At 35.5% G+C, this 27,138-nt stretch overlaps 1 protein-coding gene across 3 annotated transcripts in view; it reads left to right on the top strand.

Moving 5' to 3' along the window:
- ZNF385D (zinc finger protein 385D) overlaps positions 1 to 27,138 on the top strand; it is a 413,388-nt gene that overhangs the window by 78,742 nt on the left and 307,508 nt on the right. For all 3 annotated transcript variants that reach the window (XM_014273930.3, XM_014273923.3, XM_014273932.3), the window contains exon 2: positions 4,641 to 4,919. In XM_014273930.3, coding sequence (XP_014129405.2) covers positions 4,641 to 4,919 — 279 coding nt within the window. The remainder of the gene's footprint in view (positions 1 to 4,640; positions 4,920 to 27,138) is intronic.

The raw sequence follows: 27,138 nt of genomic DNA, 5'->3' as shown, positions 1-27,138 counted from the left end.
ATCTCTCAGTATTTTTTGTTATCTGTTGATATCTCAGAAAATGAGTACTATTATTATTACCTGCAAAAGTTCAGTCTTTTTAATGTTTGGAGAGACATTAGCACAGGCAGAGCAAAATTTATCCCATCTAATTTGAGATCTACAGCATAGACGTCTGCAAATGAAGAGGAATATATTTTTCTGACCACAAAACACCTGAGTTTATGCTTTAGTCTGCTTCATAGTGAGATGGCTCTGCATAGGGCTTCTTGGTGAAATTTAAAATGTCTAGGAATAGAGTCTGGGAGTGAGTAACTGAGATGCAAACATCTGCATCTTTGATGATTGCTACTTGAATGTCTTTCACAGTTTTGAAAAGAAATATTAGAAATCCCTGAATATTGTAATTAGTGGACTTTGTCCTTATTGCCCTGTCCGTGTTTTTTGTCCTTCAGCTATTACAGGAATGTATTTGTTGTAGCAACCTGTTGGGAAGTAGACAAGGAGATAAACTTCAAGATGCGTAGAATCATAGGATGGTTTGTGTTGGAAGGGACCTTAAAAATCAACTAGTTCCAGCTATCCTGCCATAGGAAGGCAATCTTCCTAGGCCAAATTATGCAAAGCTCCATCCAACTTGGACTTGAACCTGTTCAAGGATGGAGAGTCCACTTCTCTGGGTAACGTGTTCCAGTGCCTCACCACACGTAAATTGAGGCCATTCCCCTTTGTTCTATCACTACAGGCCCTTGTGAAAAGTCCCTCTTCAGCCTTCTTGTAAGCCCCTTCAGGAACTGGAAGGTTTCTCTAAGGTCACCCTGAAGCCTTCTCTTCTCCAGGCTGAACTACATCATTGATCAATGGCAGGAGGTCTGCATTAAATACAACAGACTTGGGTACGCAGTCATCTCTGGGATTCCTATACTCTGTTGGCCTCTTGAATGTACCCAACATATTTAAGTATTACGTACACAGAGCCAAAGTCACAGTGGTAGATACAGTTCTATGCTGATAAGATGGTCTGGAAAGAGAACAATTGTAGTACTAATGAGTAATATTTCCTTTCAATTTTCTTGACTAGAAAGTAGGCCATTGACTTGCAGCTAAAAAGGTAAGGGTTGTTTCAGGGAAGGAAGAGATTTCTAATCTCCTACTATCAAGCACATTTTAGAAGAGAAATCCCCAGAAAGTAGCTATGTTATCTAAGGCAGCAAACACCACAAATTGTAGTTGTGCTGGTTTTCCATATGGGACAGTTTTCTACTTCACAAAGCTATAATGTCGTGCAAAGTTCATTTTACTGGTAAGCATCATTGAGCCAAAATTGAGTTCAAAGCCCCAGGGTAAATAAATGTAAGCATTTATCCAGAGTGCTTTTTAAATTGGCATGAAATTTTGGGATCTTGGTTGCCTAGTTCACTCATTTCTAGTGCTCTGCAGGCTTCATTAGGGCCCCTAAAATTGAGAAACTAGCTTTCTCTTATGGAGAAAAAATAGTTCTCTGTAAAACTGATGACTTTAAAAGATATGTAACCAGTACAGTTGATGTGAACTCTATAATATAATGGCAGTGAAGGTGGGTTCTCATGAAAAGCTTGTCCACATAATATCAAGCCAATTAGACATTGATAAAAATTAAAAATTTCTTTTAAAGTTAAATGGTTTTAACCATATTCTGTGTAATTTTCCAATAGCATGAAATAAGCATTCTTTTCCTTCCCAAACAAAATTGCTGCCTAAACGTTTTTACTCCAGAAAGTGGAAGTATATAATGATGCATGCATGAGCTGAAGGCTTGTTGCTTTCATGAGCTAGGCTGCATGCGTGTTGGTTTAAACACTGGTGGATCTTTACAAGATTTTAAGAAAATTATTTTTTTCCCCTGTTTATTTAAAAATACTATTTGGAGTGGTAAATTGTATTTTAAAAGTATATCAGCATATTATAGTCATATATCTCCCTCTTCTTCCTCACTTGCAATCCTTATTTACTTGTTCCTTAAGAAATATTGAATAAGAATGACTCAGAATGTTTTAGTCAGAAGCAGTTTCTGTTTTTTTTAAAAAAAATTCTTCACACTTTCAATTTTTCTTAAATGGATTGTTTTGAGTACTGCCATGTAATACTGGCTTTCCGGGTGTAAAGGTTTGCAACATGTCACTTTATTCCTTTAGCAGTGTCATTATATATTCAGAAATCACTGTGTATTTGTAAAGAAAATGGTGATGTACTATAGTGTAATATATATTTCTGAAACTTCTGTTTTCTTAGTTGTTACCTAAACTCCAGTTATAAATTATCCCCTTCCTCCAGATTTGAGAGTGACAGGGACATACACAAAAATGCAGCTCTAATGACGTTACATGCTTTTCTAAGGAAAGCACATGGTAGATGCACAAATCACTTATTTCCAAGGTGGAATTTCCCTTATTATTTTATTGTGCCATTATTGAGTGTGCAGTTTTTAATTTTGTTTTCTGGAGTGAAATTGTAATGCAAGACAGATTCTATATGCCAAAAATAAGACTTTAATGGATTAGACTGTTTTGACTGGAATATTAGAAGGATGTAATGACATGCTAATACATTTTATTAGGCTGCCAGCTTATGTGTGTAAATGTTTCAAAAGGAATGAGACATGCATACACATAGCATACAATGTTTAATTTACTAGATTCTATTTGCTTACAAAGGTGTACATCTTGGTTGAAAAATCTGGTTTTTTTTAATAGTAATCTTATGCCTATATAGCTAGCACTATAGGTCTAGAGATATATTGTTCTTTTAATTTTAAATTCACACTGCTCTCTAGTGGGGAATGCTTTCAATGCAATAGATTTTATATATATTCATGTACAACATGTATATAAAATGAGATTACTGAACTGTTACTGGCATCTAGACCAAATCAGTAAAACTTATTCTATTGTGATAGCATTTTAATCCTTATACTGCTTTGATTAAAGACTGAATTTACTATTTTAAAAATATTTTCAACGGATGAATCTTTGGAGTGAACAAACTCCAGAAAGGCTGAGAGGTTGATAGATTTATGCTTCTTCCTCAGGAGACACCTCCTCCCTGCATTAGGAGAAATTTGCTATAGGTCTGCTATTGAAAAACATCAGGTTTTCTTCTAAGCTTCTCCAGTCTCACAGTGTCTTTTGCTTTGGAGTGAATTGTTTAGCTTGCTTTCTCATCTCTTGCCTTCAACAGCTATGATCCTAGATAAGAGCTGACTACACAGAAGCTGAAATAATACTGACAGATCTAGTTGAGTTAGATTTAAATCTACAGCAAGCGCAGATGTCCTCTCAGACTTGAATCTGTCGTTTCGTAAATGACATGGGGTTTGGTTAGCATAGGACACAATGCTAATTAGATATCAAGCAGATATGAAAACTGAGATTGAAACTGATTTGGATATTGATAGATTTTAGACTTTCTTCTTTAGATAAATTTGTCTTTGTGATTTGATTTGAAGGCAATAATTGTCTTTAAATCTTTGCAAGATCTGTCAAAAAAGTTGAGCTGATGAAATTTAAGTAATTTTAAGCTATCTGAAGAATGATTTGCAGCATTTTGTTGTAATCATACCCAAATCTGGAGGCTTGTTTTAGACACTGAAACTCTTCTGGATCTGGCATTAAAGACCCATTTTCTTGGGTAGCTGCAATAATCTTTTTTTGTCTCTAGGTGGATTGATTTGTCAATTAGAGACCAAACAGCATCATTGTATTTAAGGCTGCAGTAATTTTGTCACTCAAAGTATAGATTAGATTCTTTGTCTAGACCTTCATTTATTCACTAAGTCTGGGTGAACAAGCACTTTAAAGATTTATGTGGTATATAAAGGTCTCATCAAAATGCTAAGTTGGTATAACATTTTGCATTCCTTGAATAGTAAATTAGGTTTGCAGTGCTCAGAGCATGTCTTTACCTGTGCCATTTCTGCTCACTTTTAATCAGGGAAGCTCACAGTTACACTGGTTTCACTTGAAGTTCTGCAGATGGGATTAGCTTCTCATTTCTGCAGTTGTTGTTGCTGTCTGGTATTAGCTGAATCTAAGCTAATTATCCTTCAATTATTATCCTGGGTGGTTAAGATAAGAAACTAATAACCTGTTTATTTGTCTTTGAACTACTCTGAGAAAGTTGTGAAGTTATTACACGTGGGCTTGAAAGCAATCACAAGATGTGGGGGGAGGATGACTGGAGCTGCTAAAAATTTTAAAAACTCAAGGGTGAGGTCTGTCCATTTAAGCTTATTGAACTAATATATAATGGGAGGGAGGTTCTTCTGTTAATTATACCTTCTCCCCCTTTTCTTCCATTGACTGAAGGGTTGGTTTATATGACATTTTTTTTCTCAGCTCCTGCAGTGTTTTTACTCTTTCTTAGATCAGTTATCACAGGAGGTGCCACATCCATATCTAATGGTAGCTCAGCTTTGGCATCGTTTGGCTGGGAAGTTAGTCAAGTTACATCAAAGAACTGCAGAAGTTGAGCAGAAAGCAAAATATATGAGTGGAAATATAATGTCAAAATATAAAATGCAAAAAATTATTTTCTGCCTTTTAGTGGTTTGCAGATATTGCTATCTTTTCTATATTATTTTGTGTTCTCATCAATTTTCTCTCCTGTGTTTTTTTTCTTCTCAGAAAATATGAAGAAGCCCTGGAGCCCCGATTTACCAGTTGATAACCAGTCGTACAATTCTGATTTCACATCTCTCCCAGACCGGGAAGGTGAGAAAGAATTAGCACCTGATGGCACTGAAGAAAAGAAGGAGAGAGAAAAGAAACACACCAATTTCACTTTGTGTAATGTCTGTAACATCCAGCTGAACTCTGCTGCTCAGGCACAAATCCACTACAATGGCAAATCCCACCAGAAGAGGTTGAAACAGCTCAGCAATGGAAATCTCAAAAATGATAATGGTAAGCATTATAATATATAGATCTTTGTTTTGATCTGAGAATTGCAGCAATGTGCACTATATTGATATATATGAATATAGACTTTGTTTTATTCAGACAACGAATACTTTCAAGTTAAAGCAAAGGTTTTTGGTGACTTCAGAGTGCTGGAGGTCATCCCTAGCATCTGGCAAATATCTTAACATACACCATCTGTGTTATTACAAGAGTTTTCAGTATATATTTTGTTTACATAATGATGTTGATTCAGATTCTTTCTAATTTCATTTACATTTTGATGGTTTTCAGCATAATCAGTGATACTCCATATTTCACAGTCTACTAGAAAGGTTACCATTGTTAGGGGCATGCTTGCTTTTAATGAATGTAAGGTGGTTGTGAAATAAATTGAAACAAGTACATTACACAGAATTACATTCCCCAACTCCTTTAACTTCAGCTTGTTTATTCTGGCTTCAACCCACAGCTAACATAAGTTTGTTTCAAGATCATGGCTGAATTGAAACAGAGATAGAACAAAACTTATTTTGACTTTGATCAATTTCATTGACAGCTTTGAGGAAAGCATTTCATAGTAGGTGACATACTCTTCAATCATCACAGTGAATTGTGATCCCCAAAGAAAAACACATGTGGCTTTTTGTACTAAGGCAGATTAGATAATGGAGGCAAATGATGGTCCCTGATAAGAAAAAACAAATTACCATGTTGCAATTTTTTCAATTTAATAACAGGTAGTACTCAACTTTGCTGTACCATGTATAGGGCTGTACTGCATTCTTGTATCTGTTTCTGTGTACCATGTCAGAGAAATAATTGTCTTAATATGTTGTACTTAGGACTTTCAGACTTTCTTTCTCCATATCACACATGTTGCTTATTATTTTATATCTTGAGTTGCTTCCTGCCCCACCTGCAGAAGGATATGCAAAACAACAATCCTTAGATAGAACTTCATATTATTATTTTAATAGTCTCTGCTTTGTTCCCACACTAAGAGTGGGGAATAACTGATATTTTGCCTATGTTAGATGAGAGTGCTTTTCTGTGTATGGGGTGTTGCACTTTTCTGTAAAACACAACAATAAAACAAATAACACCCCCATAATATCCAGCAATACAATTCAGTTTGTCTCTAAGTGGCCGGTGGGACTGCAGCATTTGACAATGTTCGGAGTTCAGGCTTAGAAAAAAATGCTACTACCATTAGTAGGAGCTGTGGAAATGCATAAAGAAAGATTGATTTCCTAATTGATTAAAGGTGCAATGTGGTTATCCACAAATACATTCTCTATTAGACCAAACAAACACAGTCTAATTTATTGCTATATTTGGTTAAGGAGGAATTGTTATTGTTATTATTAGCGCAACAATTTTGCTAATGATAGAAAGATTTTTTTCTGCAGTTCATTTTTCCACTTTAATCCATGATAATGAAAGAATTAGCAATTAAGCAATGCTGAAATTAGTATCAAAGAGCTTCAATCATGGTTCAACATTTATATTCTGGAGAGGCTCAAACTAGCAGTATAGCAGCATATTTCTTACTTCCTCCTTAGGAGTATTCAATGTTGTGTGTAGCTGCATCAATTTGTAGTCAGAAAATAGCTGTTTGAATATCTAGCTCTTTGTTTCAAAGTGCAATTATTTTGTGAGTTTATATGAAACTTAAGGATTTTCAAATCTGGCAGATGTTTAACTATTGTCAAAAGCAGTGCTCTGATGAGAAAATATGTAGGGTAGAGTATAAGGAAGGGATTTTTCACATGTCACCATGTTCAGTTCTCTTCATCTGAGTGTTGTAAATTAGAGAAACCAGTATAAAATATTTCTTGCTAGAAGTTAGAGCTGAATAAGAACTGAATATTTGAGTAACCATCCTCCTTTCACTTTGAATAGAGAAACTCTTTGAGATGTCTTTTTTGAGATGAGTATAAATCAGAACACGAGAGTCCTTTTACCATTATAGGTTTTGTCATAACTTGTATTTCTGAAATATGGGCCACATTTTTCTGACAAATGATTGCTTTGTTGATGAGACCCCAGCAAGCCCAAGTGACATATGACCATGACTAAACAAATTATGACTTGAGCATTGCAATTTGTCATGTACATGCAAATGGTGCTTTTTGAAGGTCATTGATCTATCTAACTGTTACACATGCACATTGTTTTCTCAATGTATGTCAGAAGGATAATTTATTTAAGAGAATGGTGTTTCTTGTGTGGAAGTCCAATTGTCACAAAAGACAGCTTTTGTGGTTGATGTCCACATTTGTGATGTCATAATTCTAGAGACTAGATTCTGCTGTAAATTAAAAATAAGTAAATGTTTCGCTTTATGCATTGTCTTCTACGGTTTTGTCATTATAGTTACTCACTATGTCTCTACATATGAATGAAATATCTGTACTATGCACAGGGAAACTTAATTTCTAAATACAGTGTTTCACAAACTCTGTTGTATTTGCCTTTGCACTGCTGGATGCTCTCTTGGAACTAACATACATGGAAAGGTTGGGAAAAATATTGAGCTGTGGTTTCCCATTTTGTTTCATCTCCAAATTATTCCCACGAAGCAGGATAGGTTTGTGTGTTTTGTATCATGAGCGGATAATAGAAAGGGAGGATTGATCCATGTGAAACAAAAGCCCACGTCTTGTTCCAAAATAATTTGCAATGGACTGCTGAACAGAGGTAGGGTTCAGTTGTATTAGCATTTGACTGTGTAATTAGAGTTGTCATGCTACAGTCATCAACCTCCAGCTGTGTGAAGGAGCTTTTGTCTGTTGGACTTGAATTACAGAACATTTACTTTACTTGAATATCTCTGCCTAATTTCATCAGATAAGTTGCTTATGCACAAAGTCTGTTAATATCTGCAAATCTATAATCAGTTAATAATGTGCATTGTGGGGTTAAAAGCAGTGTTTCTTTGCTGCTCTGTTGGCATCTGGAATGTATTTGAACAACCAGACATATCTGAAATGTTTTGTTAGTTGCTTATGAGTCTGTTTGGCAGCTTTACTGTACCATACCCCTGTGGTTCCTTCCTGGGGCAGGGCAACTACAGAACAGCACACTGGCACACTGCAGCCACAAAAGGGACGTGAACCCCATGTTTCTTGTCTCATTACTTGGTACAGTGATTTGTGATGACTTAACAGGCTATAGTGAGACATCAGCACTTCTGTCACTGAAACATGCTTGGGAGCAACACAGTTTTTTGTGCACCTTCCTCCTAATAATTGCCTTTAATGTCTCTTAAAAAGACTTCTCACACTTTACTCATTGCACCCTAGAAAATATTCTTTTTACTGGTGACTTTTTTTTTGCTTTTCTACTCTCATGCATGTGGTGGAAAGGTGACAAGAAAGTCGGTGGAGATTTTGAGTATGTTTTGGGATTAAAAGGAGGGCAAGATGCAGTTCCAGTCTGGTCTGCTGACATTGCACCACTTCTCATAAAACCTGCCTGGACACTGTGGGAAGAGGTGACCTCGTGTGGGAAATCGTTTATACTAACCAGCAGGAGCAAAGCTCACAAAACTCACTGACAGAATGGAAAAACAACTGGATGCAAAAGCATAGCAGCACCAGTGAGAAAGCTGATGTTTCTAAAATTTTATGTAAACCAGAATTTCTTCTGTGCATTCTTTTGTGTAAATTGCTGAATCATCATGAGTGAATGAGGCATGGTTTAGGACAAAAGCTAAAACTGCTTTCCTCTGCAATACTTTTTACAATACATTAGAGAACAAGCAGGAAAATAATGAAGGAGGTGAGCAAAGTCACAACATTAATAGAAATCTTTATGCTTTCTGAACTGATTTCTGGAAAAACTTTAAACATAGAAGGCTGTGAAGCATTTGGTGGTGGTTTATTTATCTAGCTCTCTAAATTCATAACGCAGACCAAAGTCTATCCAATTTAGTATCTTTTATTTACTCTCTTTTAAACTAAATCTAACTACAACTCTTTCTTCGCTAAAAATTTCATTAAAGCACAATTTTGTTGTAAAGCCAACAAGGACACTGAGTACACAGAAAAAGAGAGCAAAAAGGATCAGAATTTTCCCGCTTGCTAATTTCAAAAAGCAAATCCCTTAATTCAATACTTAACATTACTTTAGAACGAATAACTATTTTATTGTTATGGTAATGAATATTATGAAATATGCACTAAAAAGGAATGTATATTTCCCACACTTTATTCTTTTTTCAACTTCATTCAGTAGTTGAATGTAGCTTCCTACAACAACATTTGAGGTGGCAGTTTTCTTAAATCTATACTATACATTTTTTGCACAGTGGTCAGAGGAAATGTTTAATCTTTTACAAGTTTTCTTTTGCATCTAAATCCTTCCTGTTTACTAATCTGTGCATAGAAAATCCAGGTGATTTATCCAAAATGCTTGCAGAGTTTCTGTCCTTGCACTGTTGTGTTACTGTGTATTTTCTGTCTCCATGCTGCTATTGCATTTTACACCTCTGCTGTCATGTTTTGTGATCATGAAAGCTGATAGCTTTGGGGTAGACACATTCTTACTTTTAGGTGGTAAACCACCAAGTTAGGGCTTTCAGAGAAGTGGTGTCATCTTCTCTTTTCATTGTGTTAGCCCTCTTTTCGGAGGAATAGGATTGGAGGGGACATGGGAGAAAAGAGGAAGTCTTCAGGCAAAGTATGTTTTCCTTCAGAATAGGTGATTTTTCATTAATTTTCTGGCAAGTAAGAGTTGCCAGTTCAGCTTGAGATGTCCCTGGAAGTCACATATCTAGCAATTTTTTTTTTTAATGTCCTCTTCTGATGCAGAGCTTCATGGCCAGTTAACAGCAAATCCAATATGTATTTTCCTCTGATTTTAAGCTTCTCGTTTGTGGATCATACATGCCAGTATCTACCCAGAAGCAGGTTCCTTCTGGGTATTTGTAATATCTCTCAAATGTCAAAGCTGGAGATTTCTAGACAAGTAGGACTGGCTAAGGGCAGTGTGTTGTCACTTCCTTTGCTTCCAAATGTAAATCTTCCTCCTTATTTCAAAGCACTTGTCTGTTTTCATTTTCTGCTTTAAAGAGCACTTTTACAAGCAATGCTTTTAAACCACCATTTGTATTTGCAAAATCTTTTTTATTTTATTCAGAAAGGTAATATCTCCATCTAGGACATCATAGTTCACTACAAAGTTTTACCGCATGGTGAATGAAAGAATCTTAAGAGCTAGCTCACACTGGTCTCATGAATGATGTTGATATTTCCTCTAATTAGTGTCATAGGATCTACTTATCTTTGTGAGTATACAAAAAGGATGAATGGATGGTAAATGTGGACAAACTCTTTACATGTATGCAAATATCCATGTGGACTTGCTATCTGCTATTATAAGTAAATGCAACTGGACATTGCTAAATTTTAATGCAGATCAGTCACAGGTAAAGTTGACACTGTAACAAGTTGTAGGAAGGCTGTGGGGAATGTTTATTGAATGCACCTGGAATAACTTCAATAACAGCATGCAGTCACGTAGATAAAATACATTTTAGCAATTCCCAAAACACTCTTTTGGATTTGAGGGTAAATTTGGATATTTAACTGTCCATAGCAGTTAAATAATTTTTCATGTGGTGTATCTGACAATTGGTCCACTGAATAGGACAACAAAATTTTAAAATAAAGTATGGAAGCTTGTATTACTGTGATTTTAAATCATGGATAATTTTTCATGGAGTTGGGGGGTAAATAGAAATTTATGTTTAAATATACTTAAAGTATTTTTGGAGTTCCTTATTGTTCAGCAAGTGCCCTTCAGGATGTGCTTATGTTTTTTTGTTGAAGTATAGTTCTGGTCTCAGCAAGGAAATTCCTTTCTTTTTGGCTGTCTTAAGTGACAAATGGATAAAATGTTCTGTAGCAGCTTATTATCAATCAAATTTTTAAGGTGTGTGGAGAATCTCAACCACAAAGAACATCTGCCCAAGGTGTAAAGGAGCCTCTAACTGCAGATTCAAAAAGTTACAAAGAATTCAGTTTTCTACCTGAGTGTAAGACTGCTCAGATTCTCTTTTAATAACTCCTGCTGTATAGAGTGCCCTCCTTTTTACCATCTTGAGGCAAGACGCTTAGTAAATTGCCTTCATCCAAAGGACATGGAAGTTTGCCCAAGAGAAGTTCAACAGTGGCAGCTGAAACAAGTTTAGAAGTGGGTCCTTCTTTGCTGCCTTTTAGCACACCTGGAGAGGGTTTTTGAAGGTGTGTGAAGACGTGGAGGATGGAATACTTAGAGGTGTCTTCAATAGCTCACAAACACTGCTGTTATGTGCAGGTTAGAGGGGTGAAAATCTTCATCCACCGTTTGCCTGCTTGCTAAATTTAATCTTCCTTACTCACTTCCCTGCATATTCCAAATATTGTTCTGTCAGAGTTTGCGTGTCCTTTTTAGACATTTATCACCTGATGTTTTCAGGCCTTTATGTTGCCCCTAGGTGTGCAACTCTTTCTATCATATTGAAAAATAGCTACCCATTATGTCCTCAAATTTGTCTTTAAAATACACTTGAAAATAATGGGACATCCTTCTTTTTGAACTTCTACTTTGCATCAGTGTAGCCTCTTTCTAATTACTTTTTTTCCCCCTGTTTTTGGGGTTTTTTTTTGAGGCTAGGACCTGCCATGCAACCTATTTTTCTGAAGCAGTTTTTCTCTCCACTTAAAAGATAATACTGTTTTAGGCAAGTGATATCTTCACGTTTTACCTCTAGCAGGAATATTGATAGCCAATGCTAAATTAGCTGGATGTAACTCAGTTACTCTGAGAGCAGTGTATGTCCATCTGTGTGGTTTCTGAATATGTGTGAGGTGTTGGTCTGCCATTCTTTGCTTCTCCCTGAGTGTGGCACCATTCTCATTTCTGAGAACGCTGGCATTTGATCTTGTACGTACAGATAACAAACTGGTGAAACCTGTTTTGCAGGCTCTCCATTTAGTTCTGCTTATATCACTAGGTCCAATATAGATTATGATGACCATGGCTTCCATCCAGACCTTCTCAGTAACTTCTTTAAATATGGTGGGGTGTTTTTTGCCCTGCACTGGCATCTGGTAGGCAACAGATCTACGTGTCATGACAACGCACAAAGTTTATTGACGCTTCGTGGTATTAATTTCCTAAGAGCTTTTCCCATATTCACTTGTTTTCTGACTTAAAATATAGATCTGAACTCTTCAATGAAGCTATAAAACAATAATTTTGTATGTCTCATGTAGCGTTAAATTTTTACTTTTTTAGGATATCACAGGATTCATACAGTATATATCTGAGTAAAGGGAAAAAAATAGCAAATACAAAATGTGAGATAGATTTCACTACTGCTGACTTTTACTTATTCATGGCTTTTTTTTCCCCTCTGATTCAACATTCACTGTCTGCCTGATAGTCACGCCGCTGAAATCTTTAGTTAACTTCTTATCCTCAGACATATTTCTCAGTAAGGGAAATATATATCAAGATCAGAAATTTAAGACCAGTGCCAGTGAAATTAACTCCAAAACCTGTTAATTTCAAGAGAAGGAGGCGAGCTCCTCATTCTATTCAGGAATGATGTCCTAGGTTTATTTGTAGGATATTGTTTTGATTTGCACCTTATTTTAAGGTTATTATTATTACATGATTAAAAAAAAGTAAAAAAAAATTTTTTTTTTTGTTTTAATTTGGTCATCAAACTGATGAAAACCAATGATTACATGACCATAGTTCTGACTCAGATCTATTTTCCCCTACGTTTGCTATAGCAGATTTGTGAAAAAAAGACTTGGGTGTCCTTGTGGACAGAAGGTTGAACAGGATTCATGAACTACACAGTGGGATGGTACCATGCCCATTTTTGGGCCCCCAGTGCTTCAAGAGAGACATCATTGTAAGGCAGTGGGTGTGGAAGGGCACCACCAGGCTGGTCAGGTTACCTGAGCATGTGACTCACAAAGAGAGGTTGACAAGGCTGGTTTTATTTCCTGTGGAGAAAAGAAGGGCTCATGGGGGATCCTATTGCAGTCTTCAACTTCCTTGAGGGGTTTTTAGGTAGAAGATGAATGTATATGAAAGGGCAAGAGGGGAGCATCACAAACTGCAGCAAGGAAAGTTCTGGTTAGATATATGGATATAAGCATTCAGAACTTCAGTGTAAAAGTGGGTAAGCACAGGAATAAGTTGACCAAAGAGGGCATGGAAATTATTCTCTGGAGACTTTTAGAATTCAACTGGATCTAACCTTGAAATTATTTCTACTTTGGGTAAGATGTTAAGTAAATTCCAGAGACACCTTTCCGCCTGAATTTTTTTAAGGTTCTGTGGAAAATACTGGGAAAACTTCAGTTTTAAAGGTTCAGAGGCCTACTTGCTTGATTTACATCAGGCAGGACCAAGATATATATAGCCAAAGGCTTAGGTTTTTCTTCATAGCTGTGTGTTTAAAAAAGAAAAAATAACCAAGAAAATTCCACTCAGAACATCAGGGTGCTGATGGTATTTGGCAGAAGCAAAACTAATACAGTAAATTCTGTATTCTGTGAAAGGGTCTGAGATGTAAAATGAGCTGTTGAAGCCTTTTTTACTACCTTTATTTTTATATCAAATTGCCTGTAGCATATACTCAGAACTGCTGTTGATCCATGTTGCAGCGTGTCTAGTTAGAGATATAAAAGTAAAATTCTTGTCCTCTAAAAGAGAAAATGTAGGAACAAAGCTGCTAGCATACCCAGATCTTGTTTTTAGACCTTTATTTTCGTCATTAGTGGTGTTAGAGGGAAGAATAGATGCTGCAGGATGCAGGAAAGAACATCAGATATTGTCTTGTTCAATGATGTTTTAAGACAGATGTGATCTTCATAGCAGGCCAATATTAATAACCTTTCAAACTTTCTTTTTCTTAAAATAAATTAACTTTTAACCTAAACCATTGAGGATTTCAACCGTAGACTCTGTCATGTAAACAATGGAGCAATCAAAAGCTCCTTAGAAAAAATATCTAGTAATTGATATCGAATTTGTTTATTGGTTTTATGTGGTGTTTTATTTTCTGACCAATCACAGCTCATAATGAAATTAAATTATTCTTAATTGAAAACTAATTTTCCTATGTTAAGGGAGACATGGTTTTGTATTCACACATCAGTAAAAGAGTATTCCTAATGTCTTAAAATCCTGAAATTTTAAAGTAAAAAGCACTACCACAGTAATTCACTGTATTGTATTTTATTTTATCACTGACTCTTTTCATGCCAGCGACCCTTGTCAAAACTAGATGAAATATGCTTGAGAAAGCCAAAGAAAAGATCCTGGAACTGTCAGGCTTTAAGAAACATATATTTTTCTGAATTGCAGTGTTGTCATTTAAAGACTTTTTACTGTGAAATAAATTCTTTCAAAAACAGTGGCAACCCTCTCTGTTCTTAGGAGCATTCCAAATTAAAAGATCGTGGAAACAAATAATGTTACAGCTAAAGAAAGAAAAACTAAATTAGCTTATAGCTGGCATAGATGTTTCAGCATTATTAAAGAAAGAAACATTTTAGTTTTATCAATGCTTTAAATTCTTTGTGAGCCAGAAGAGTCAAATTAACAGATTAACTCTTAATTTTCTCTCTGTGGGCCTGTATGTATGTAAATTTATATTTTTTTTTTCTCTTGGTACAGGCTAAATTTTGTAGTCTAAGTTAGTTTAATCTGTTATATACCTGCAAAATTTGCTGTAAGGGAAATAATCTGCTTTTTTTGTTTTTCCTTTGATATTGCATACAGCTCATCCTATAAAACCCATTGAGAAGATTAATGAGAGTACTAGAGGGTCTGACTAATTTTGAATATGTGTGCATATTCTGAGTACAGTGATTATATATTCATACACACACATGTACATCCACAAAGCTCACTTTATTCTTAGTCTACATGGGAATTTTTTAGCTCTTGGCTACTTTGGCAGAAAATTCCAGTGTTGTGCTTTATAGAGAGTGCATTTGTGCACCATCTGCTGATTAGCCCAGAGTCCTGTCTGGTAGTCAGCTGTTAGTTTTTAATCTTTGAAAAGTGTAGTCACTGGTGGGTTTTTTTGTTTGGTTGTTTTGCGTGATTTTTTTAATTATTGTTTTTTTTTTCTGAAGTGTTGCAATACTTTATTATTTAAAGGAATTTTCCAAATAGTATGTGTTTATTTTGTCAAATTGGAAATTATATTCATGATGATTTCAGATAAACCTCAGCAGGAATAAAATTTTTCAAATGGTCCATAAAGATGATTTACATTTCTTCTAACTCAGTTTTTATTAATTTTATTCACATGCAAATTTTAAAGTCCAGAAAACTTGCTTTTTCTCAGTGTGATGTAAGGTTTTTCCTTTCTTAAATGTTTATATGTTTCTATTCAGTAATGTCAAGAAAGATCCCCACATTAGTATTCATATTATGATACAGCTGATATAAATCATCAATTATCAAGATTAGGTATTATTACTTCTGCCAGATCTCTAGAATTATGTTAGTTGTTGTAGGGTTAATGAAACATCAGATCTATATGCATGACTTTTTTTTTCGCATGGAAAATGGAGTAGTATAGTTACTGTGCAGTGCTATTAGGATATCCCTGTTATATTATAGTAAAAACTTGTATTCCTTACTGTAGTCACTCTTTCTTAATTTTTTTGGAGAATGGCCTTCGTAATATTGCTTGCGTCTTTTGCTCACTAACTGTGGATATTTTATGAAGTGTCATCACAGAAAGCTTGAGTATTCAACCTTTTCTGATCCCCAAAGTTACCGAGAAAGAGACATGTCACCCTGACTTACTGTTAGTGGATATCCCGAGGATTTCTGGTTAATGTGTTCTGACAGAACTCTCCATGCTCCACAGTTCACCTGCTATAGATGTTATGTTCAAATGTGCTGGCTGAAGCAGCATGTGCAAACACAAAATGGCAGAGCTGGTGAGTTAATAGAACAGTTTCTTCAGAAGGGCAAGGAGAGGATGAAAACAAATGATATCTGCTTCATCCTTTGTATTCCTTTGATAATAAAGCATTTCACAACATTCTGGAAATCAATGCAGACAGCAATATATACACAAAGCACAGCAGGATTTTGAAATGTGCTCAGTTTGTTTATTTTGTGTAAAAATGAGCCTAAGTCTCTTTTTCTCTTGGTATTGTGCAAGGGTGAAAAGCACCCACTGTGACCCAAAGAAGCCCTATGGGAAGGACAGTGTATTACCCATACCGAGGGCACTAATCTGGCCAACAGCAGCTTCCTACCAGACCATTTTGCTGTAACAATGTGTGAGGTTAGGCTCATACTGTTTAATCTCACAGAAAACTTTAGAAGGCCTTGGCTCCTGTGGAGAACTGCTCTCTTTGGTAGCAAAATGCCCTTCACAACACCCTGTGAACAGTGGCATGAGCCCCTGAACAAACTTACATTTATGTAGAATGAAATGGAATCAATGCAGCGACGCGAGGAGAATGGCTAATGAGGGGATAGTAGGATTTGAATGTGGTTGGTCAGTGCTTTTTTCCTGATTTGATGAGAAAATTAGTAATGAAAACTCATTTTTATAGGATAGGATTAACTAACAGAGGAAATTTTTGCAATGAGTAAATGAACAACTGTGGGTATGCCTACGGAACAGGGGAGGGAACTGTTTGTCTTGCATGCTGAAGTAATTGAAAACCTGACAAAACACAGAATATATTTTGTTTCCTGACCATCTTGAAGCCATTAGGGAAATTAGCATAAATTTCCATAGAATTCATATGTCACATTAATTTGAGTGCCTGGTGCATACATTTCCTTCTCAGATGGTGGGCTCCTTCTGCCAGACACCGGCAGGTTGGTGCAAATTACCCAGCAGAAGTTGGAATGTTCTTTCATTGCAAACTGACAAAGCAAAAAGCATATGCACAAATCCAATACCTTCCCAGATCAGCTTCTCTCTCCTTTCTTCTCTTTCTTCTTCAAGGAGCCCTGGGAAAAGAATTCATTGTCTTTATCTGAGGAAATCCTCAGTGAAATGCTTATCTGAGGACTGCTTGATTTTGAGCAGGTTAAAGACTTCAAAGTTCAACTGTGACATTTCTGAGCTTTCTGGATTCAACGATAGTTAATTTTCTGCTTTTTTTTTTTTTTTTTTTTAATCCAGACTTTGAAAATAATGCTTCCATGCTACACAAGTTAAAAAAAATTCTTAGCGACTGGAACTATGTTTTAAGAAAAGACACTTCTGCATATATATAGTAGCCAGACAATACAATGCAAAACCAACCTTCACACCTGACTCAGCACAAGAAATTTATTTTATATATATTTTTAACACTTAAGTATTGAGCAATGAATCACATATTTCCTCTAGGGAATTCAGGTCTCCTTGCACAGAAAGCCTTGGGTGAGCCTTGGAATTTTCCTTATAGAAACATATCTCACTCTTTATACTTTACTAGAAGAAAAAATCTCTTAGAGCATAAAAAGACCCATAGCATATTTTTTGTGTTGCAGTATCATCAGTTGTTCTTCTTCTATCACTAGTTTAATTAGATCCTGATGTGTATAGAATTTTTTAATACCATATGGTAATATTATATTTGCTGTGTTGACAGTCCTTGGGATGGGATTCTGTTACCGTTATCACTGTTTAAGGCAGAAGGAATGTGAAGACCCTAGAATAATACTATGAATAGCACAAAATAACTCTACCATCAAAAATTAAAATTAAGGTTTATTGCTTTGAGATTTGTTTTTTTTTTTCTAAATTCTCTTGATCATATGCAGCCATTTTTCCTGTTTGCTTTTCTTTGTTGATAAACCTTGGCATTCAGACATAACTTTATCAAATTAAATTGCAAAGAAGTAATTCCCTCAGAAGCTCCCTTTCAGCTTCATTACAAACTCCTTGTATGAATTCTGAAAGTGTTGGCAGCTATAGTTTCATGATGTTTATAGAATTGCTCAGAAGTTTACAGCAATTTTTTATTCTTTTTCTTCTTTGTGGAGATCAAAGTAACAAGTTTTTATTGTTCTGTGGTTGTTAACATACAAGACCTAAATTCCCACAGGTATGGTAGATTCTAACATCCTTGGCTTTTTGCAATTAGTGGAAAAAGCCCTGGTGGGTATTTAATTTACCTGGCAGTGCACTGGTGTTTGAAGCTGCTGCTGGCAAATTCTGGAAGGGTTTTTTCTGAGTAAATACTTGGGGCCTTGATCTGTGATTTTTTAAATGCCTTTGGGAGGTGAGATCAGATGCATAAGAATGCGATTGTGTTTATTTTTTACATGAATCTCACTGCTAGAATCCTTGGGGATTTGCGGTATCAAAGATATTTATGAGAATATTGCCCTTGGCTACAGTTTGAAAGGGAGCAATGTAGGACAGGGACAGATGAAGGGTAGGCAAGCTGGTGACTCTGGTCATAGGGAATGTCGAGAGCCTCCTAGATCTGGATACCCTTTCTGATGCATAGCACTCAAGCAAAATAGGAGAGTGAGCAATATCCAGCAGTCACATTTCCACTTCAGGGGTTTGTTTGTGTATTACAGTTCCTAAATGTTCTTAATTTCAGAAACAGCAAAGCATGACAAGGATTAATCGTTCAGTATATGCTGAACGAGTCCATGCATGGCTTCGTCTTATTTGGAGAGCAGGATTTTCAGGCATATGACTTATTATATTTAAACTTTGCTGTGAAGGAAATCTTTGTTGTTTGGGCACTTGAACTTCTGTGTTCTTTCCATTTTTCTGCTTTAAAGGGAAGAATAGGGCAAGAAAATAGAAGTAATATCTGTCAGGTTTGTCATAGCCGTTCCCCAGCATGTCTACACTTAGGTGTCCCATGAGTAATAGGTAATAAAAATGATCCAGCAAACATAAAGAGGGGAGAATTGTAGAACCAAGTTGTAGCTGTCTTTTTTGTGTGGTTTGTTTTTTTTTGTTTTTTTTTTTTTTTTTTTTTTTTTTTTTTCCTGAGGATGTATTGTTCTAGTAATAAGATGAAATTATTTGCCTTCAATTCAGGCAGAGATCTTGATCAATTACAGAGAATTGTTGGACTCAAGGATCCCAAAGGTTTTTACCAACTGAAATGACATTATGAACTAGCCAAAGTGGCATTTAAACAAATTAAGAAAGTTAACATTTATATTAATGTTGCTGACCAGAATAGTCCCATAATCTGTTAGTAGTATATCTGCTGATTTATAAAAGTATATATATGCATGCACATGTGCACACAGACACAAGGTTTTAATTAGTTGCTGAGATAATTTATAGATCTCTGCCCCTTTAAATTTGCTGATTGAAAAATGAAGAATTCCTGCCCTTTAAATGTTCAGCTTTCACAGAGGTTACAGTAAATCTCTTAATCTCCCAAGCACTTATTCTCCTCTGTGTTTTTCACAGACATTTATCCACAGGACATTCATTTCCAATCTGTATTTAAATCCAGGAATAACTGTGTGGGCTTTGAGCTATCTGCTTTCATGCACTGCTAATGGGCTCTACCACAGGAACTCTGGATGAGCTGGGGGGGAGAAAAGAAGAGATTCAAGCCACGTTCGGCTTCTATTTCAGCTTAAGCTGTGTCTCTATTTATTTTTGGTGAAGAGAGCATTAAAGAAAGCAATTATTTGGGGGCGAAGGAAGGACAGGAAAGATCCACAATAAAGGATTTATTTATTCTAGCTTTACGGAGAAGGCCAGTGTATCAGATTTTCAGGCTTATAATGGAACATAGTTGAATTTATCTGCTGAATGGGGAGTGAGGATTTGAAATATATCCTGGATTTTTGTTAAACACTCTCAGCACTTTTTTTTCATGTCCCTTACAGAATTTGTAGTCCAAAATCTTGAATATAAATGATCATGGTTTCACATTGTTTAGTAAATACACAGGAATTTAGAATAGCACGTTTTCCCATTACTCAGTGGATACTTTGCAGTTACTGTGTTGAACGGCCCATTTCTGGAAGAGAAATGTAGTATTAATATTATGTTGTAAAAGAAAACACCGAAACATAGTGTTCTTTGAAGTAGTTACAATGAAGCTGCCTCTTGACCTTTTGGCATTTTCTCTCCTGCACATCAAAGAATTCGTTTCAGTTTTATTCAGAGCACCTAGGGAGGCGAAGTACTTATGGAGGGAGATTGAAAGAAAATGCGCTGAGGAGGCCTTTAATTCTGCATTTCCAGCCTATGTAAATTAGCCCAAATTTGAAAACTATGATAAGATATATCCAGAAAAATGTGTCATATTACCCTTAAACATAAATCCTTTCAACAACGCTTTTTCTTCTTCTTTTGTTTTCTTTCCATCCTATTTTCCTCTCCAGCATCATTCTCTTCATTATTTCTTGTCTCTGTCTTCATTCTGTAAGCCTTTCTCCAGAGTACCAACCCTTGTCCCTTTCTGTGCATTGTATTTTCTGACTGTTCTTTGCTAAACCAGCTTTGTTTTGGTGTTTTGATATTATAATAAACATGCTATTTTATCAAAGACTACTGAATAGCTTTTTGCCAATAACAGCTAGATGCATTTCTTCTTTCCTGCTTATAATATTAGATATACTTCTAGTATTATTAGTATAAAGATTTGGAGGAGTGGTCATTATTTTCTGGTAAGTCTACTTAACTTTTGACAAGTTACCTTTAAAAATATTCTCATTAGAGAGTGACAATGAATGATTTAGTAGAAGATTTTTATATATCTTTCTTAATTGTGTATTTTCGTCTCATGTGGAGCTATAAGTGAAAATAAACAGGCTAATTAAAGTGTAATACTTATTAAAATTATTGCCAAATTTGGTTAGACCCTCTTTCCTAGTGCTGGAAAAGTCTAACTCAAATCAGCATTCATATCATGAATAAACTTCTGGATAGATGGAGATTAGGAAAACATTTAGGGTCAGATCTTGTGAGATGCTGCTTACCTCTCATTTTAGATTAAAGAGCTCAGATCAAGGGGTACGGTGAAAGGAAACAATGAACTTGCACCAGTACCTTGGCCTCTCACAAGAGCACAAAAGAGCATTTGAAAGAACTGCTGATTTGTACCAGTTTGAGGTTGGACTTCTTAATTTATGGCATGCCTAACTTAAAAACCAGGTAATAATATGGTCTAATTAAGTGATATCCAGCTACTTAGGAAATGCTTGAGCAAATTTATTTAAAAAACACTCTGGTGCTAGGAAGAGGATGGCAACTTTTGCCATCCTTTGAGTCTGAAACTTGCTTTTTATTATGTATTTATTGTCCCCTACTGAAGGGACCAAATCTCTGTCCAACAGTTCTAAGTATGTCTCTGCCTCAGTAAATTTTTACATTGTGGGTTCTCTAACTCTGTTTTCCTATAGAATTAAGAGAATAAACAGTGGTATTTGTAAACAGGAAAATATTGCTTAAGATCACGGTGCTTTTTAGGTTATTTAAGCATGAAGCTGACATATCAACCTGCACAATGACCTGTCCTCTCACTGTAGGTTTGCTAAAGCTGAAAACAAACAAACAAACCAAATAAAAAAAAAATGTTCAAGGTAGAATAAAGATAAAACCTGAAAAAAAAAAGTGATTTAAAATTTGGGTAACTTTGAAGTAAGGGTTTTCTAAATCTGGAAATCTGCTATTTCATAAAGTGTTCAATGCTTTCTTTTCAAATACAAACACAACGTGAGTTTTCAGTCACATCAAGTTCTTGTTTGCTGTAAAATGCTGCATGTTGCTGATGGATTGTCTGCTTCTTAGCAATAACATTTCTTAATAGAATTGATCATAGCAGTAAATAGAAATTGTCTGTGAAACAAACTTGTTTAAACTAGCATTTAACTTCCAAGTCATAGACGTTTATGCTGATGAGTGGCCCATATAGAAATGAGGTGGACTAGAGCCCAGATAATTCTTCTTTGCAGCTTACTAAATTTAGTCTTAATATCTTAGGACTCTGGATGTTACAGCCATTCCTTTATTTATTTTTTTTTTCTTCAATGTAAATTCAAGGAAGTGAGATAGAGCCATGCTCTTCAGGAATTGAAACCTTCACAAACCTTCACAAAACCTGATTTCTGTATCTCTTATTGCAAAGCTTAAAGACTGAAGCCCAAATTTCTGTTTCTAGATTAGAGACTTAGGTTTTAATATTTAGCATTTAAGTTTAATTAATTTTCCCAACATTTAATAACTGCATTTAAATTAGCCTGGTTTTCATGGCTAATTATTATGAATTTATGGCTGCCTTGACATTTTTAATACACCAATGATTACAGTGAAACCACTTAAAACCTTAAGATGTACTAAAGTTGTTTACTTATGAACTGTTTATTCTGATTTATGGGAGATCACTGTGGCAGTAGGGACTGCAGGTACTCAGTGCTCTGCTGTAAGAAATAGTTTATATCAGCCTCTCATCTGGCAAATTATCCAGTAATCCAGCAGACATTTTCACCTGCATCTAATACCAATGGGGAAATTAGTTGCTAAATAAAATTTCTCAGCCAGCCCAAATGCAGGTGTGGAATATGAAACAATCATGTGTCCTGACTCGCTCATATTCTCACAATGAGTTTCTGGCAACCAGAATTCGAGTGAAGAATACATGACTCAGGTTTCAGTTGTTGTGGTTTGCCTCTCTGATATTTACACTCCAAATCTGACAGGTAATTCACTTTTTCATTTTCAGCAGTCTAAGTATTTCCATCAAAAACTGTGGTGCTTCTCTTCCTTTATCCACAGCTCCCTAATGAGAATCAATTATACATTCAATTAAGACTTTTGAAAAGCAGTGGTGTGAAACTTGATTTTGTTCAGGGACTTTTATCCTTTAATAAGTTTCATCTGGTAATAATTTCTGACTGTTTGGCTTGTAATATATATTAAACTTTGTCTTCTTAGCAGATCTTCTGTCATAAAATTCTGAAGAGAACTATGGTTATATTGATATGTTTCTAGGACTGCAAATGGAATAGTTATCTATGTTTCTTTCCCCAAACCTTGACGCAGGAATGGTTTGTTAGAATACCTGCATGTCTGCTTTAAGCTAATTTTTCTATGAATTTTAGTTTGAGGATTTTCTTATTCTTAAAACAATGACAAAACCACCACCACCAGCAACCCAAACAAAGAAACCCAAATCACAACCAACAAAATAAACACATGTACCACTTCAAACCACAGTTAAGGAATTTTTTTTAATATGGTGAAATTTAAACATTTTACTCCTCTTAGGGCATCAGAATATGACGCAAACATTATTTTGTGCTATGTACATTGTGAAAAGTATAATAACATAAAATTACAAGTAATTCTGCATAGAACAAAAATGGAAATTTGTAGCTACATCACTTCTTATAATGTTCAATTTATGGGATGTAAAGACAGGGTTATGAACTGGAAGCTACAAGTTTTCAATACCAGCCATATTCATAAATTGTTTTACTCCTCTGAAATGTAGCTGAACTCATCTGAGGCTGAAGTGTACGTGCCAAAGAGTCATGGTCAAATACTCAGGCTCATGCCAAGGAGCTGTGATTCCACTCCCTTCCCTCAGCCGTTCAGGGCTTTGTTCTCTGAGGAGCTGCTGCTGCTGCATGGGGGCTTCTGTCCCTGCTGTGACTTTTTGCTGTTTGTTGTTACTGTCAGTTTTGCATAGCCCATTTAGCTGTAATGGATGGATGGATTTTAAAACCATCTGCAGCTGCTATTAATATAATTTTTCAGTGTGTGTATTTCCAAAGACTTTGGTAACAGCTGTTTGAACAGAACTCTTGATTTATTTCCTTTCTATTTATTTTACAGTAACATTTCCTTTTTTCTTCTTTTAGGTAGTATTTGACTATCAGAAAATGTCAGTCATAAATTTAAAGAAAGTCCTTTGCAAATATCCAGTGAAGTATTCAAATTTTAAGAGAAAGTATTTAGGGTACATTCTATGTCAGCAATTTAAAAGCAACACAGCTTATTTTAGTGGTATTTTTTGTCAAGAGCTTACCATAAGTTTGAGTGCTACTATAAAAGCTCTCTATTTTTACTTTAATTATATATGTGCATTTTTCTGGCAAATAAAGGAAATTATTTACTGTAAAAGTTGTACTCAGCCTATATTTATTGAGAGATTTAAAAATAATCTTGCATTTGAGCAATTTCAGACATATAGTGTGCTTTCTCCTTGATTACTGTTGGATGTGTGATGTGTATCTAGGTAATATACTTTCTAATTAATTAAAAGATTAAACAAACTTTAGAGGTAGGTAGGTTTTAATGATTAGAGATTATTGCTGCATTTGCACGCCCATAGAGAAATATTTTACCTGATGTGCATTTCTCTTCAGTGCTGCAGGGAATACCTTCAGTTAATGTTAAAACTTGGGATGTGCAGGAAAAATCAGTGACTACTTTAAAAACAGTTGTCTGAAAATAAAGGTGTTATATGTGTTTGGAACAATAGAATATATTTGCGCATTTTTGCATTCTAGAATGACTTTTGTTAGTTTTCTTTGAAATGATTGCTTTTCTAGACATTAATGGTACAGTGATTTCAATTTTAACTCTTTTAATTAGAGGTAGGAGTCCCCAGGAGAAAAAATAGGTTTCCTTGTAGTCTTCATAATGACATTATATAAGAAAAGGAGAAGTCTGGAAGTTTGAATCTTTTCAGCAGCAACTTTTTTTCCACAAGAGTCATTGCTCTTGGACTGAAACAGGATTCCCATGCTCTAATAGATGTACAAGTGCTTAGTTAAGATTACAAGCAAGTGGCAAAGATGTTTTCAATTCTTTTTTTCCATCTAATATTGTTAGGTAGTTTAATCAATCTATTTCCCATTTATACTGTGGTGAGGAATAGTATAACATTTTCAATTAAATGCCTTCATAATTTAGTGATGATTGTGCTAGTTAAATTAGTTCTTGATGTTACAAGCTAAATTGATTGTAATTAAAGCACTTAGTAATAGGAAATAAAGTGAAATCCATCATTTCTTGTCTCTGTAAGGAGGTTTTGCATTCCTGCCAATAGGGTTATACTGATCCTTCTTCCTTTGTGTCTCACCACTTTGTCAGGCTATTGATAACATATTCCTTTATGTTCTAGTGTTTTTTCTTTTGGCATTAGGAATTTCTAAATAGTGCATGGTTTGTAAAGTCTTCTTCTAGAAAGGCAAGAAATGTGGGAAGACCACTTCACCAACAAGCGAATGTGTTTGAGCAGGACTGTGTGTCTTCTAGACTGATCTAAGAAAAAAAAATCATGTTTGGAGAAAAACTCTCTTTAGAGCATATGATGGTTGAAATGGAGATTCTGTTTTGAGACCAGAATATAGGTTTTTGTTCCAGTACCTTCAGTGTGCTGACTGGGTAAAATTAATTATACCAGCCAATGCTAGGGATATGGCTTTACAAATGCAAAAAACTGGGACATATTTGTGATATTTCTGAGTCCCAAAATTAATCCTCTGACTGCATTCTGGTTAAGTAGCTGTTTTAAATGGCAGCACTACATACAGAGTATGGGGAAGAAGATAATGCTGTTTTATAGCCCAGATTTTTAGGTTACAGCCATTATTCTGATAGGCATTGTACTGCTTCAGCTGAGGAAACCCCCTTAGTTCCCTTCTCAATATTATTGGTAATAAAGCTTCTGAAATTAGTACTGTTTATTATATTTTTCCTGCTATCCAAAAGACAAAAGAATGCAAATTCTTCCTTTCAACTTGTATTGTCTGTTTTCACCACAGGAGATCTTGTATCTCTCTGAAAACCAAACAAGTATTGTGGCAGGATACCTTGTTGAATATACCATCAGATGTTGCCACTTTTCTTACTACAATATTCCCAACTATTGCTAGTGAACATCAACACTGAAGCAAGGGATGATTGTTTTTCTGAATGTGACTTCACAGCATTGCTTATATTAGATGCTGCATTGTAGTGCTTCTTCTAGCCTGACCTAAATTTCTTGGGGATTTACAGATACAGTATATTAAGGTACCAGCCAGACTACATTAAAATGAAATACATGTCTAGCTTTTTTTGGCAGGTGGCGTGCTTAACAGTTCTACTTTCTAGTCCTGTTGTTTGAAAGGATCAAAAGAAGCTTGATAGTCTAAAACTTAGCATTATATTGCTTTGAGGAGAAAGCTGTCTGTTTTCACATCATCTAAAGCCAAATAATCCATGACAAAACCAGAGAGAATAAGACTTTGTGCTGAAACATTATTTGAAAGGCTAATAGTAGAAGAGGAGATGCATTTCTGGAGTAAAAGATAACAGCTTGAAAATGCTGTCTTGGCTGGCTTTGGCTTATGTAGCAGAAATGTTAAGCCCCTCCAAAGACAACCTTTGCTCACCCATATGCCAATACTTCCTGGCCAGCATTACTACTGATTACAGAGGAATCTAATAACCTTCCTTGGCAGAGATTGCCATCTTCTCCTGCCACCAGGGATCTCCAAAGGCAGCACTGAGTGGGTGGGTTCATGGGAGTTGTGCCCATTTTTGCACTGTTCCACAAAGATCTGCCCTGTGTGGTTTCACTCAAAGAGTGCTTTTTTGGAATATGGCATTAATATTTGCCTCTCCACGTTTCAAAGATGATGTAGAGAATAAATATTACAGTTTAAGAGCTTTATTTTGGTCACTAAGAGAGATCTCTGCTCTAGGGGTTGTAGAAATGGATGCATAGATACATAAGATGATTTCTGTCTTGAACATACCTTAATCTTGTAACAAGGTCCATTCATATTTTATAGTTATTCCTGCTAAATTCCTATGCTCTCTTGTTAATATCCTTATTGTTGCTGTTTTAAGAAAAGGCTTTTCTCAAATCACGCCTATACTTATGATTTTGTTAAACTGTGTTTTCCCCATTTAGTACATTTGGAAACTTCTCAAAAGTAGGCATTTAAGAGCTACTTTTTTTGTGTAGAGCTAACAGCAGTGTGAATGTCAAAATTCCCAGAGACAGCACAGAGTTTAAAAAATAAACACCCAAAAAATCCCCCACCCAAACAATGAAAAAAAGCCCCAACACTCAGACCTCCTTATTTGGGGAATTTAAACTAGTTACCTGCAACATTTCCCGAATATTTCTTCATCTATTGCAGTGATTCTTACAAGATATACTACAGAAATGGGACCAGGCAAAAGAATTGATCTCTGATCTTGAAAGCTAAGAGGAATTCCATGCTGAACTGCCTTGCCTGGTTT

The sequence above is a fragment of the Zonotrichia albicollis genome, chromosome 1, assembly GCF_047830755.1.
Source record: "Zonotrichia albicollis isolate bZonAlb1 chromosome 1, bZonAlb1.hap1, whole genome shotgun sequence".
NCBI lineage: Eukaryota > Metazoa > Chordata > Aves > Passeriformes > Passerellidae > Zonotrichia > Zonotrichia albicollis.
The sequence above is the reverse complement of the archived record's forward strand: the minus strand, read 5'-3'. Positions and strand labels throughout refer to the sequence as shown.